The sequence below is a fragment of the Notolabrus celidotus genome, chromosome 12 (assembly GCF_009762535.1).
Source record: "Notolabrus celidotus isolate fNotCel1 chromosome 12, fNotCel1.pri, whole genome shotgun sequence".
Classification (NCBI taxonomy): domain Eukaryota; kingdom Metazoa; phylum Chordata; class Actinopteri; order Labriformes; family Labridae; genus Notolabrus; species Notolabrus celidotus.
Window position 1 is genome coordinate 26358245 of NC_048283.1, and position 12466 is coordinate 26370710.

Below are 12466 nucleotides of genomic sequence, written 5' to 3' on the forward strand. Positions count from 1 at the left end.
CAACTGTTGCCAATTGATGCCAAATACTTGCTTATGTTTGACTCTTGTTGGGTTTCTGTTAAGGATGTCTATCTTAAGTATTCTCTGTGATCGATCTTTGGAAATGTTAATGATCAATTATCGACCATCATTATAGCGTGGTCAGTTGTCAGCCGGGACCGCAACCAGGTCATAATCAGTCCGGCAACAGAGAACAGAAACCTGTACAAACCTGCGCTTGTGGAAACCTGTCACAAAGCTGCATGCCCCTGAGTGTCTCCACTGTGCGCGACACCTTTAGCTGATTCACATCAAAACATGCTTTATACGTAGAAAACCTCCCTGATAGCTGAACGAAATATAAGGCCACATGTTGTTTGTTCCACGTGATAGAAAACCGAAACAAAAAAACATGTTCGAGTAAATTCTTTGTGGTTTCTAACATCCCTAGTTTCTGTAAATAGCTACGCATGTATAAGCTATTCTTGTAGAGTGCCCTACAATGACTTTCTTTTGTTGGTGCTAAGAAAATAAAAATGATAAAGGAAAACTGAATGATTATTATGCAACTTTAACCCTTTAATAAATCATGATGGCTACTTGATTTCAACTTCGCTGGATTAGGTTTTCTGTGTTAAAACCAAGCGGCAACCTCCGGTCTAAAAATATGAGTCCAATGCGGAAGTGTTAAAAGCTGCAGTTCATTGAGTGTCCGCTTGAGGCTGGCTCCTGAAGTACCGTAAGTCACATACACATGAATGGGAAAAAGACGATATTTACAGCAGAAATAAACATGTTTACAGCCTGGTACAAAAGACGAGTGTAGTCTGGATAGCTCATTTCTCGATGTGCTCTCACTGTGAGGGGGGTGAATTTTTTCTAACTTGGCAATTTCAAAGATATTGAGATTACTAGTCTTCCAATGAGAGGCACAGCTGCCTGTGGGAACACTGCAGCTGTTGGCTAGGACGCTCAAACTCCGCCTCTTTATGTCACACTGGCTCGACAGAAGCAATATGGCTCCCGCTAACGATTGGTCTCAAACAGCGCTTCAGAAACAGATGGGTGACGTCACGGATAGTACGTCCACATTTTATACAGTCTATGGTTAAAACAACAGTAATAAATACATCCTTAAAATCTTTTAGATGACTTTCTAGACAACATGAAGATTTAAAAATGAAAAAATAAATCTTAAAGAGAGAAATGTGAGTTTTATCAATAGAAAGCAGTATATCAATAATCAGCAACGATTGGATTTGCAAGGCTTACTGTTTTTACTGTTTAAATCTTTTTTTCTTCCAAAGTTATGTTTTTGGTGTTTTTGCCTTTATTGGATAGGTAAGCTGGATAGGGATAGGAAATGTGGGGAGTAGAGAGTTGGGGAAGACGTGCAGCAAATTATAGAGGCAGGAAGTTGAACCTGCAACCTCTGTGATGAGGACTATAGCCTCTGTATATGGGGTGCCTGCATAGACCACTATGCCAATGGCGTTCCTTTTTGTTGTTGTTTTTTAAACAAAACTGCTTGACCAGCGTTACCTTCCATTATCTCTCTCTGATTCTTTCTTCCAATAACTCTTTACATTACATAGAAAAAAAATATCCTTTGGAATTCAGGTATGAAACATCTACCCCACTTTTAGCAATTTATGGAGAAATAACATTTTGTTCATCCTCTAATTCATATCAGGAACAAAATATAATTAAGAGAGTTTAAATTCTGGAATCCTAAGCAGTTGATGTTTAATGTTCCAAGACAAACTTTATTGTTAGTCTTGTCAGAGTAACAATAATTGCAGGAGGGATGTTTTACTGTGTAAAATGGATGAGGTGGAACTAAACCCGTGGGATGAAATGAACAGAGTACCTGCTGTGCTGTAAACTCTTCAGTAGTGGTGAGCTGCAGCCTATTGAGATTATGTGACAGCAGGGAGGCCCATTGTTTTCAGATGGTATAACCACAAGGGCTTAATGTCTCGTCTCTGTTCTTATTGTGATGGAATGAAGAAACAATGTCCAACTTCTTATTACTGCTTCTCCACAGAAACCATTTTGTGAGAGATTTATACACTAACATGCAATGTTTTAATGATATAGTACCAAAAGTGTAACTTAAATATGTGTTACTAGCACTCCATTATCAGTGTCTTGTTTTAGCCTCATACCAGGAATGTGTAAGTTAAAGAACTGGGGTCTTGTTCAGTATTCATTTGATCAGGGCTGACTCTAAAATCCAGCTTTTCTTTGTTGACAGTCATTTATAGACCCTGTGTGGTAACAGAGTGACAAAAATGTAGACAGCTCGCCAAAAAGAAATCTCTCCTGACAGAGGACCAAAAACGATTAATAGCAAGATTGTAGGACCAGCCAAAGGAACAAACAGCTGGCAAACAGAAGACAATTCACATGAATGGCCAGTGTCCTCTCATCAGTCGAGTGTTGCAGACGAGCTTTAACTTGCAAGCTCTGCTGGGAACAAAATGGCTGTTTACTGAGGACTCCTTATAAGAGGGTATACTGTTGACATGTGGGTGAGCAAAGATTCTTGGATATGGAAAAGCCATTAGTGCAGACTGGATGAAACAGAAGGACAGAAGGAAAACCAGGAGGAGGATAGGCGGTGTGACCTTTCATCTGTTGCTTTTGAAAGCAGGCAGTGAATGAACTCTTAGCGGGCTTTTTTTAGACTTTGAAATGTCAAATAAATGTTTTTCCTTTCAAAACACAACGTGGGGGAATTTAATTCACATGCTGTGTACTTTCAAGACTACCCTGAAATCCTAAACCATGATTGTCTATTCAGTTGTGTTTCCACAGGCTGCTTCTTTGCATTACAGTGTGGAACATTTTCTTTTGTTGGTACTTTAAATGGTGACTTTTGACAAAACCTTCTTTCTGCATGAAGTTCAACAGATTTAAATGTAGTTACTCAGTAGAGCTGTCTTTTACATTTTAAATTATGCACAAGAAAAGAACAATCTTTGGGTTCTTTTATAGCAGCAGTTAAAGAAAACATGATTAGTGGAGACAACCCTCCTGATGTTTACCACACCTAGCCACCCTGTGCCCCAGTTTGGCCACCCCAATCAAAAAGTCTGGCTCCACTACTGCACACATACATCAAAACAGGGACTCATCACTCCTGTTGGGAACATATTTATTTGGCACAAGACAAACACAAGGAAAAGCAAACAACTTGCTTATTCACTCTTGAACTTTCAACTGTCCAGACCCTGAAGCCTTAATATTATCAGGCCCAGTCAATATGGAGTAACATTACATTTTATGTGTTTAACTATTATGATTTTTAAAACTAGCACTAGTTAGCCATGACTTCCCATTGAATCAACTTAATTACATTTCTACAGGAGAACATGGGAGAGAAGGGGCGAACTATTAGGATCATAAATACACAAAACAAGTCAATGAAAACCACTATTGCATACGTGGTGTCATGGTCAACCCCTTAACTCAGAGACTGCTCTGATCATCCTCAGCCAGAATACTTTACCATGTGTGTGTGTGACTGGTGTTTCAGTTGTTGTTGGAGTTTCTTGTTTTTTTTATTTGTTTTGATAACCACATATTATGCCTGAGGACAATGTGTGAATCTGTGATAATAATACAAAATAATATGAAGAATAAAAATATTATAATAAGTACATTTTTCATTTCAAAATAATTCTTTCAAATATATATAATATAATAAAATAAAGTTGAAGTAATATCAGGAATGGCTCTGCAAGTATGTTTTAAGAAGGGATTTTAAAATGACTTGGCAGACCTGATCTCCTCGGGCGGATCGTTCCATAGTGTCACTCACTGCAAATGCTCTGTCACTTTTTGTTATTATTAGTGATGGTATTCGTGAGGTCCACTTAACCAAATTCCCACATCTATGGCTTTTTCATTGCATTTGTACACTTGTATCAACTTGCCACCAACCCTTCTTGTCACCATCAGAAAGCTTTTAAAGCTTATGAGTAGTGTGCAGTTTGTTTTTAAGAAATGCCAAAGTATGAAAAACAATCATTTTGAGCCATTCAGAAGTTCTGAAATCTATTCAAAAAGGAACAGATGTGATACTACTTAAGTCTGTGAGTGTGTCTGTGAGGCAAGCACGTTTGCATATTAATAAACCTGTCTACTGCATGTACAAGCATTTGTGTGTGTGTCTGTGTGCTCATTTGTTTTCTATGGATTGCTGCATGTAGTGTAGTTAATGTGATTGTTCTGGACAGGGGGGTCCCCAGAATGTGGAAAAACTGGCATAAAGGGAGGCTCCACACGGCCAAGCCACTCATCTATTCTTGGCATCCAGAGCTCACAGTAACACAACGAGAGGAGGAAAACAGAGAGGGACATTCCTGGATATTTGGTGTCCTCCTCGAATGGGTTCATTTGGGTGTCAGTAAGCTGTAGTGTGTTATGTAACAAAATAGTAACATGGAGTCATCACATAGAAACAGAGTTGAATACTGTTATGTTCCAATACTGAAAGACCAAATCCGTCAACACAGAAGTGGTCATAATATCAATACTAATATCAGGAGAGACGTTAATGTCATGGCAGTTTCTCTTTTTACATTAATCTAAATAAAAACACTTTAACTGAACCCTCTGAAATCCTCTAGTCTTGTGTGGAAAGCTCTCTATTGAACATGAAACCATGAAACCTACCTGTCACTGTCTTGGTTTTGACCGGGCTGCTGGCATAGTCTGACGCCTGATTGGAGGGCTGCTTGGCCAGTGGTGTGCTCCCCACCGACATATCGTCTTCTCTCCTCTTGGCCAAAGGAACTGCACCTGGAGTCTACAAAGACAGAACAGCATGACTTAACACACGAGTCCATCAGGAAATAAGAACTTTGTGTCCCACAGAATATGCTTTAATTTAGAGCCCTGTAAGAGAACAAACCCATACGATGTTTTGATTCAGTCAGATCTAGACCCCTTCAAAGACTTTGACTAACCAGAACACTTAATGCATGTTGCGATGCAAGAAATGAAGGAAGGCAGAGAGAAAAACAGAAAAGAAAAATGCAACTGGAACTCAACAGAGAAGTCCAAGATCAACAGAGACCAGTGGCAGCTCCCTGTTGTTTTTGAGCAGCCGACCATGCAGCTGGCAGGCCGACCACTCACACACACAGAGAGCTGTTTTTATTTGTCCTTCTATATGTTTCCTGTCACTATTTCACTTATCTACCCTCTTCAGCTTACACCTCCACCTCCTCTAGTTCTACTTCTCGTCTTCTCTTCCACTCATCCACTTTGTTTCTGTTTTTCCTTCTCCTCTTTCCTCTGTTTCCCATTCTTCTCCTAAAATACTTCCTCACTCTCTTTCCACCACTCCAAATCCCCCTCTCGTTGTACTGTTTACTTCTACAGTATCCCATTTATAATGTGCAATCCTGACCCTGCAGGTCTCTGTCCTTTCCTCTGTCCTTCACAAACTGTTGTCTGACCTTCAGCTGAAGACCTCCGTTAAACCAGGCCAGGCCTTCAGAAGTGGCCTTGAAAGGCAGCTGAGGCAAAAACTGCACACAGCCACACATTTTGCTGCAGTATGCCCAAACACACAGCAGCCAGAGTTGTGTATACTTCACACTGGCTTCAGTTCAACTCTTAACATCTGTTTATCCCCATTCAGTAACAACCTCCAGAGGAAGGGGATGGTGCAATTAACTCCATCTCTCTTTGTCTGTCACACACATGCACGCTGACAGCCCGTCCAAACTGCAGGAGGCATGAAACAGTGCAACTTGTAAAAAAACATTTATATATTAGGTATTACAATATGATACTTTCATGAACTATACTATGTATGTATATGTGCCTTTATGGGTTGAACCTGGGCTATATCCAAGGTAATCAGATTAAGCATGCCTGCGTGTGTGTATGCATGTGTATGTCTTAAAGTGCGTGTATTGCAGGCACAAAGCATTCAATGTCCATAACCATCACCATGATCCCTGTCAAATAAATAGAGAGAGACTGGATGGAAGACAGACAGCACAGCACATGGGAAAAGGTAGCTGAGAAAGTGAAGGCATGGGAGCAGAAGGGAGGGAAACATTTAAACGTGCCTCGGGGTGCTTAAATGGAGACATCACGAGTATACGTTGTTTAAATGTTGACACAAAGAGCAAGGAAAAGAAATGGACAGATATTGTTTACGTGACAGGTACCTGTTGCTGTTGCCTGCTGCTGCCTCTGTGGGGTTGGTACAACAGCCATGTGCAGAAGACTGGGTCCACATTGACAGCAATGCCTTGGACATTCACCAGCAGGACTGCACCTGGAAAATGAAAGAACACAAACACTTAATTCCTTCAAACCTTTGTTTTTCTTGAAAGGACATCTAGGGTTTCCCTGATTTCAAAAGCCACTGAGATTACAGGTAATATAAAGAAGAACGCAAGTAGTAAGTGCAAACCATAGCCTGTATAAAAAATGGACGTAGTATCCGTGACGTCACCCATCTGTTTCTGAAGTGCCAGGCGGCGGCAGCCATATTGGAAATGTTGCACCCAACATAACAGCTGTCGAGCAAGTGTGACGTAAGGAGGCGGGCTTTGAGACTCCTAGCTAACAGCTACAGTGTTCCCACCTGTCAATCAAGTCAGCTGTGGCTCTCATAATGGAAGACTCGTAATCTTAATAACTTTGAAATTGCTGTACTATGAAAAAATTCACCAGGCTGTAAACATGTTTATTTCTGCTGTAAAGATCGGCTTTTTTAATTTGTGTGTATGTGGTTACTGGTACTTCCGGAGCCAGCCTCAAGCGGACACTCGATGAACTGCAGTTTTTAACACTTCCACATTGGCTTCAATTCTTGCAGCCGGAGGTTGCCGATTGCTGCAAACAAAGATCTGCTGTTTATGAGCACTCAGGTTGGCATTGGTTGATACTGAACTTCTGTGATCACCACAAATGAATATGATCTGGAGCAAAAGATGAAAAGAAGGAATGACTTCAGTGGCCTCACTTTTAATTTGCATAAACAAAACTGTTTCGATGCGGTCGCTGCAGTTCACCCTGCAAAAACATTCAGCACACGACACTGAAATCACTGTGAGCAATGACCAAGGAGTGGAAGTGTCCCAATGAGCTACTACTTGTTATTGGGCCTGTTGGAATGCAGCACAGAGCACAGCTTTTTCCTTTTGTATCGCGCTTAGTTGTGCAACACTAAGCCAAAAATAACATTTTCTTTTGATAAATTTCTGTGAAACACAAGACGCTCTCTGGGTTTTGGTTTACTCTTAAATAATAATCTTTACCAACAATAAGTGGGTCATGAGGTAATGCATCGAAATCCTGTCAATAATGATTCCCATGCTGGCAGGATTAGTGCAGGGTCTCTGGCGTGCGGTGGAATGTCCCAGCATGACGATAGGAGGATGTGTCAGCTCTAGATGGACTTTCTGCAGTTTAATGGAGCTTTAAGCAGGAACCAATGAATGTGTGTGCATTTCACCACTGACAAAGCCTAATTGCTGTTGTTTTGCTGAACATTTTAGTGTCTCTAAAGCCTGAACAGAGGCCTGTTTTAATTTTCACATCACACATATGCACTCATAAATCTACAAACTCACAGGGACACACATTTATTCTTTCGGCCAGGCAAGAATAACTTGCTCCTCCATCAGTCACTTTGAACAATGGAAATAAAACAGCACTAATTTGCTGCATTTTACAGCCTTCAGTGATTTGTTGCCTGTGAGCCTGTGAGCCTGTGTGTGTGTGTGTGTGTGTGTGTGTGTGTGTGTGTGTGTGTGTGTGTGTGTGTGTGTGTGTGTGTGTGTGTGTGTGTGTGTGTGTGTGTGTGTGTGTGTGTGTGTTTGCATGCAAAGTAAATGAGTATGACTGCAAGCATGAGTGATGAGAAATGTGTGTGTGAGACAGTACTGTCAAACATGAGTGTGTTAGCTGCGTATGTATATGTAATGTGTGAAGTCTTTGGTGTGCGTTTATCTGCAATATAATGAAACACAGTGTATGCATGTATCTGTGTGTCTGGTCATTATTCACTTTGTGCTTTCACACTGAGTTATAGTTTTTACTGGCACAGAAACCCTCTAAAAATATATGGACCAAAGCAACGACCAAAGAAACTCAAGCTGTGGTCTTCTGCAGAGCATTGATGAGTATTCAATCCAAAAGGAGCGCTTTTAATCCTCAGATTTAAGGATAGTTTCAGTTTAAAAAGGTGTCTTTTCTTGTGCCAAAGCCACTGCAGAAGTTGTTTTTTTCCTTTCATTCCTTATCATTGTTTCAAGAACTGGTGTAATTCTTGCTTGGCTTTTGGAAATGACAGCCACGTTCATTTTGATACATCACATCAACACTCAAAAGGCTCTTTTTTTCCAGATAAAAAGACCAAACCATCTATTTTCTGTCTTCCCAACTGCAGCTTGACAGTGACACAGAAACACAATCTGTGCTGACCTTGAGTTTAAGGCTTTGAAGACCAAGTCTTCACCATTCACACTGTTTTCTTGTTTCATCACTGTGTTGACATTACTGCAGTAGAGTGACACATCCTTTGAAGCGTGCAACACCATGAAAAGGCCTCGCATGCTTAAAAGACGACCTCGGCAGCGGGCTAACTGTTGTTTTTCTCCGCTCGAACAGGGTGGCATAAAGGTAATTACAGAAAGTGATGACAATGATAACACACGTAGTTTTCTTTCTTCCTAAATGACTCCTCAAGAAAACGGCTCATTGGCCCAGACTCTGAAAGTCCACACAACCACAGAATGTAAGGGCAGGTATCTGTGAAGACACACTTGCCTTGACACCCACAGTGGACCTATTAATGTCAAAGCTGTTTTTGTTTCCTTCAGTGGTTTCAAGACCAGTAGAGTTAAAAGAGAGATCAGGGCTGCTGGTGTTGTTTTACAGCTGTCTGACATCAGGCTACTCACAGCCTGAGGCTACACCAGAGCATTAGACCCCAATGAGAAAAGGCCTCTCACCCTTACACCCCATAAGAGCTCCTCTGTGACTCTCCTTCTGGGCTGACAGTCCCAGTGATCTTACATCCACATCCAACATCTTTCTGACTTCATATCAGACTTTATGAGGTTAAGTGGTTTATACAATGACATACTGAAATGCAAAATCTACTTTTGTTCAGTCACTGCAAGGATAAAATTCAATAAAAAGGGAGCAGTTATGTCAGTGCAAGGTTAGAACCAAGTCCAACACTGGAGACCAAAGCCCTGATTGGGGTCAAAGAGGGCACAGCCTCCCACATACATGTCCATGACCCCACCATCGAAGTTAAAGACGGGCAAAAAGGGTTTGTAAGTGCTAACCTCGCACCCCCCAAGGTAGACAGAGAGGGGAAGATTCATGTTCAAGCTCGCTAATCGCCCCTTTAGAATCATTTCATTGTTGGACCCAAGGCAGCGCTGGGACCCCGTGTCCAGCTTCTCCAACAGAAAATAAATAAATATAGCCCAGCTCGCATCAGCCAGATGGCTTCTGACAGGTTTGGTTAATTTCGAAGCCAAGTAGCAAAACAAAACATTACGCCAGCGTGCGGGGCCTACGCTGCCTTTAATTGCTTTTCCGATGAGCTCATAAGTTGAAGGTGTCCTGGAGCAAGCTGCACAGCTCAACAGGTGCTCTACTAGTGTGTGTTTCGCTGTGTCTGTGACCATGTATGTTTTGTGCGTGTGTGTGCTTGTGTGTAAGTAAGCAAAAAGAGAGGGAGAGAGAGAGAAAGAGAGAGAGGGAGAGAGAGAAAGAGAGAAGGGGGATTCAGCTGTGTGTGGGTTGGTAAAGGGAACAGAGAGTGAAATATATATTAAGTGTGTCAGTATGAGTGTGTATGACGGAGTGTGTGTACATGCCATGCCAGCACCATAAGGAGGTATTTCTATTTATATTCATTGGTTTTTGCATCGTGGGACAGTGAACACTGCTACTCCTAAAGCCATATACTTTTTTCCTGTCTTTAACACCCACACACAAAAACATCACACTCCAACACACATACGCTGCTGTTGTTCTCCTGCTGTGCTGTGACCCAGCGGCCCAGGCGCACTGCTGCCACTGGAGACCGGGGGTGCAGGAAGGACACAAGCAGGTTTGACTGGAAACAGATCCTGGCCTACGAAAAGCCTGCTCTTACTTTGGGCACTTATAATTCTCTGTACCGGATGCAGGTATATAGGAGGGGTGTGTATGTGTGTGGTGTTAAGAAATTGCATAGTTGTGTAACATGGCCTAACTGAAGTAGCCTGCAACTGACAGGCTAGACCCACCTGGTAGGGGCTGACTTTCACTGTAGGTTGCTGGCTTTTCTGTGATTGATATGGTCTAACATGCAAGGCAAGTTGTGAATTAAACAAGCCATCTATTGGTTGAGCAAGCTTTTTATCTGGTGGCATTAATTCCTACTTTTATGAAATCATTGATAAGAGACAGGAAGATTACTCTAAGATGGTACATTGAGACTCTGTGATCAGCACTGGCACAACTATTTAACCTGGAACTCAGAAGACTTAACCCAAGCCATCAAGGCCCAGTGGATGGCTAACCATGGAAATTAAAAAACTAAATGAATCTGATTCATCATAAAGACATGGCTGTACGGAGGGCCCAAAAGGACACTGTAGTTTGGGGCTTAAATAGAAAGCGACTGACTGTGTTGGCCAGAGTTATTATAAATAATTTAAGGTCCCTACGTAATACTAATCTCATGTAAGTAGTCATATAGTGAAAGATGAAGTGACAGGAGTAGAGAAACACCCAAAATACAATCAAAGAGGGATTTGCAAACACAGGCAGATAGTAAAAGGGAGAAAAAGAAATAGAAGACAGAGAAAGATGGTATAAAATAGCCTGGGGTGAGAAAGAGTTTTCCAGATCTACTGTACATGACTAGCGAGCAGACTGCTGCTACTGATGCACAGATACACCACATGCAGCAAAGCCAGCATCCCAAAATGGTTCTTTGACTGTCATGACGTAAAAATTAAACTCATAATACCTTTCTGAGACATGGATTTATGCGCATCCAGATCTTGTTAGGCGCAGAACATCACCGGGTCACATCTACCCTCTCTCCATGTCACATACAGATCCCAACGTCTGTGTCAGACATCATCCATGTGCCGGAGAGGAATTGAACTCTAGCACTAGCAATGTAAGTTTTAATAGTTGCAGAGTTCAGAGTTCATGAATAAGGGCAATTCACAAACTAGTTATTACTCTTATTAACATTAATATATGCAAATATTTGTTTTAAACGTATCCTGTCTATTCTATCCCGTTCTGTTCCATTCCAGTCCATTCCATTCTACTACTTTCCATTCCATTCCAATCCACTCCATCCCATTCGCTTCTACTACATTTCATTCCATTAAAATCCAATCCAATCCATTCCATTCTATTCTACCACATTCCATTCCATTCCATTTTATTCTATTCTATTCTACTACATTCCATTATATTCTATTGTACTACATTACATTCTATTCTATTCTACTACATTCCATTCCATTATATTCAAATCCACTCCATTCCATTATATTATATTCTACTACATTCCATTCCATCCTATTCTATTCTACTACATTACATTACATTATCTTCTATTCAGTTAATGAGAAGTGAGGTCTGATGACAGGCTCAAGGAGGCAACATGGTAGAATTCTGAAGTTTCACGTGTTGATTAAAGACTCTATATCCCCCTGCTTGCTGATTCTGTACCTTCATAAATCCACGTTACCTTGCTAGGTGTTGAAAAAGACAACCAGACACTGCACAACTGCTGCTCTCACTGAAACCCAAGCAGCCCTGATCTTCACTGTTACAGCTGTTATCTGTCTTCCTATGCACTCTCTCCTCCACACGTCTCTGATATGCCCACATAAATACACCCTCTTTCTGTCTCCCTCACTTCAAACCACACTGAAGGAAAATGCTTGAAGTCGTGACTTAATGTGAACTGGCCCATGTCAGCAAGATAGCTAGCCTTCTTAATGAGAAACAAAACAGACTCGGTCCTGATTGCATTAATGTATCATTACCGTATCCATCATGCACATACAGTGCACTGTGTGAACTCTAAATGAGCCCCAGTGTAATATAAGAGGAACAGGAGAGACACTTCTGAGCTCATTAAAATAAACAGACTTCTGCTTCTGCTCCTGCTTTCCCACAGACAGTTTAAGGTTTGCATCGTTACCTTGAAAACTCCTTATCACTGCTATCACTCAGCTGGCTCATGGGCTTTCTGTACAGTTCAAGCCAAGTTCTCTCAGTTTGTCATGAGCAGAGGGAGGCAGGCAATTTATTGGCTGTCATTAGCTGGGGGTCCTTCCAAGTATTTTTACAAGAACACTGTAACAACGAGAACAACTGAATGAAACTGGCAAGATTTTAAGTTAACTTGATATGACATGAATGTTTTTTTACACCAGTAAGGCAAAAATGTCCATTACTGTAACGACTGTTCTTC

The 12466-nt window shown here is 41.2% G+C and overlaps 1 protein-coding gene across 1 annotated transcript in view; it reads right to left on the bottom strand.

Annotated features, from left to right (window-relative positions):
• The window catches only part of LOC117822768 (vacuolar protein sorting-associated protein 13B-like), a 288297-nt gene that overhangs the window by 176681 nt on the left and 99150 nt on the right, over nt 1-12466 (bottom strand). Inside the window, 2 exon segments of the mRNA XM_034697674.1 lie at nt 4663-4795; nt 6174-6283. Of these exon segments, the coding sequence (XP_034553565.1) occupies nt 4663-4795; nt 6174-6283 (243 nt within the window).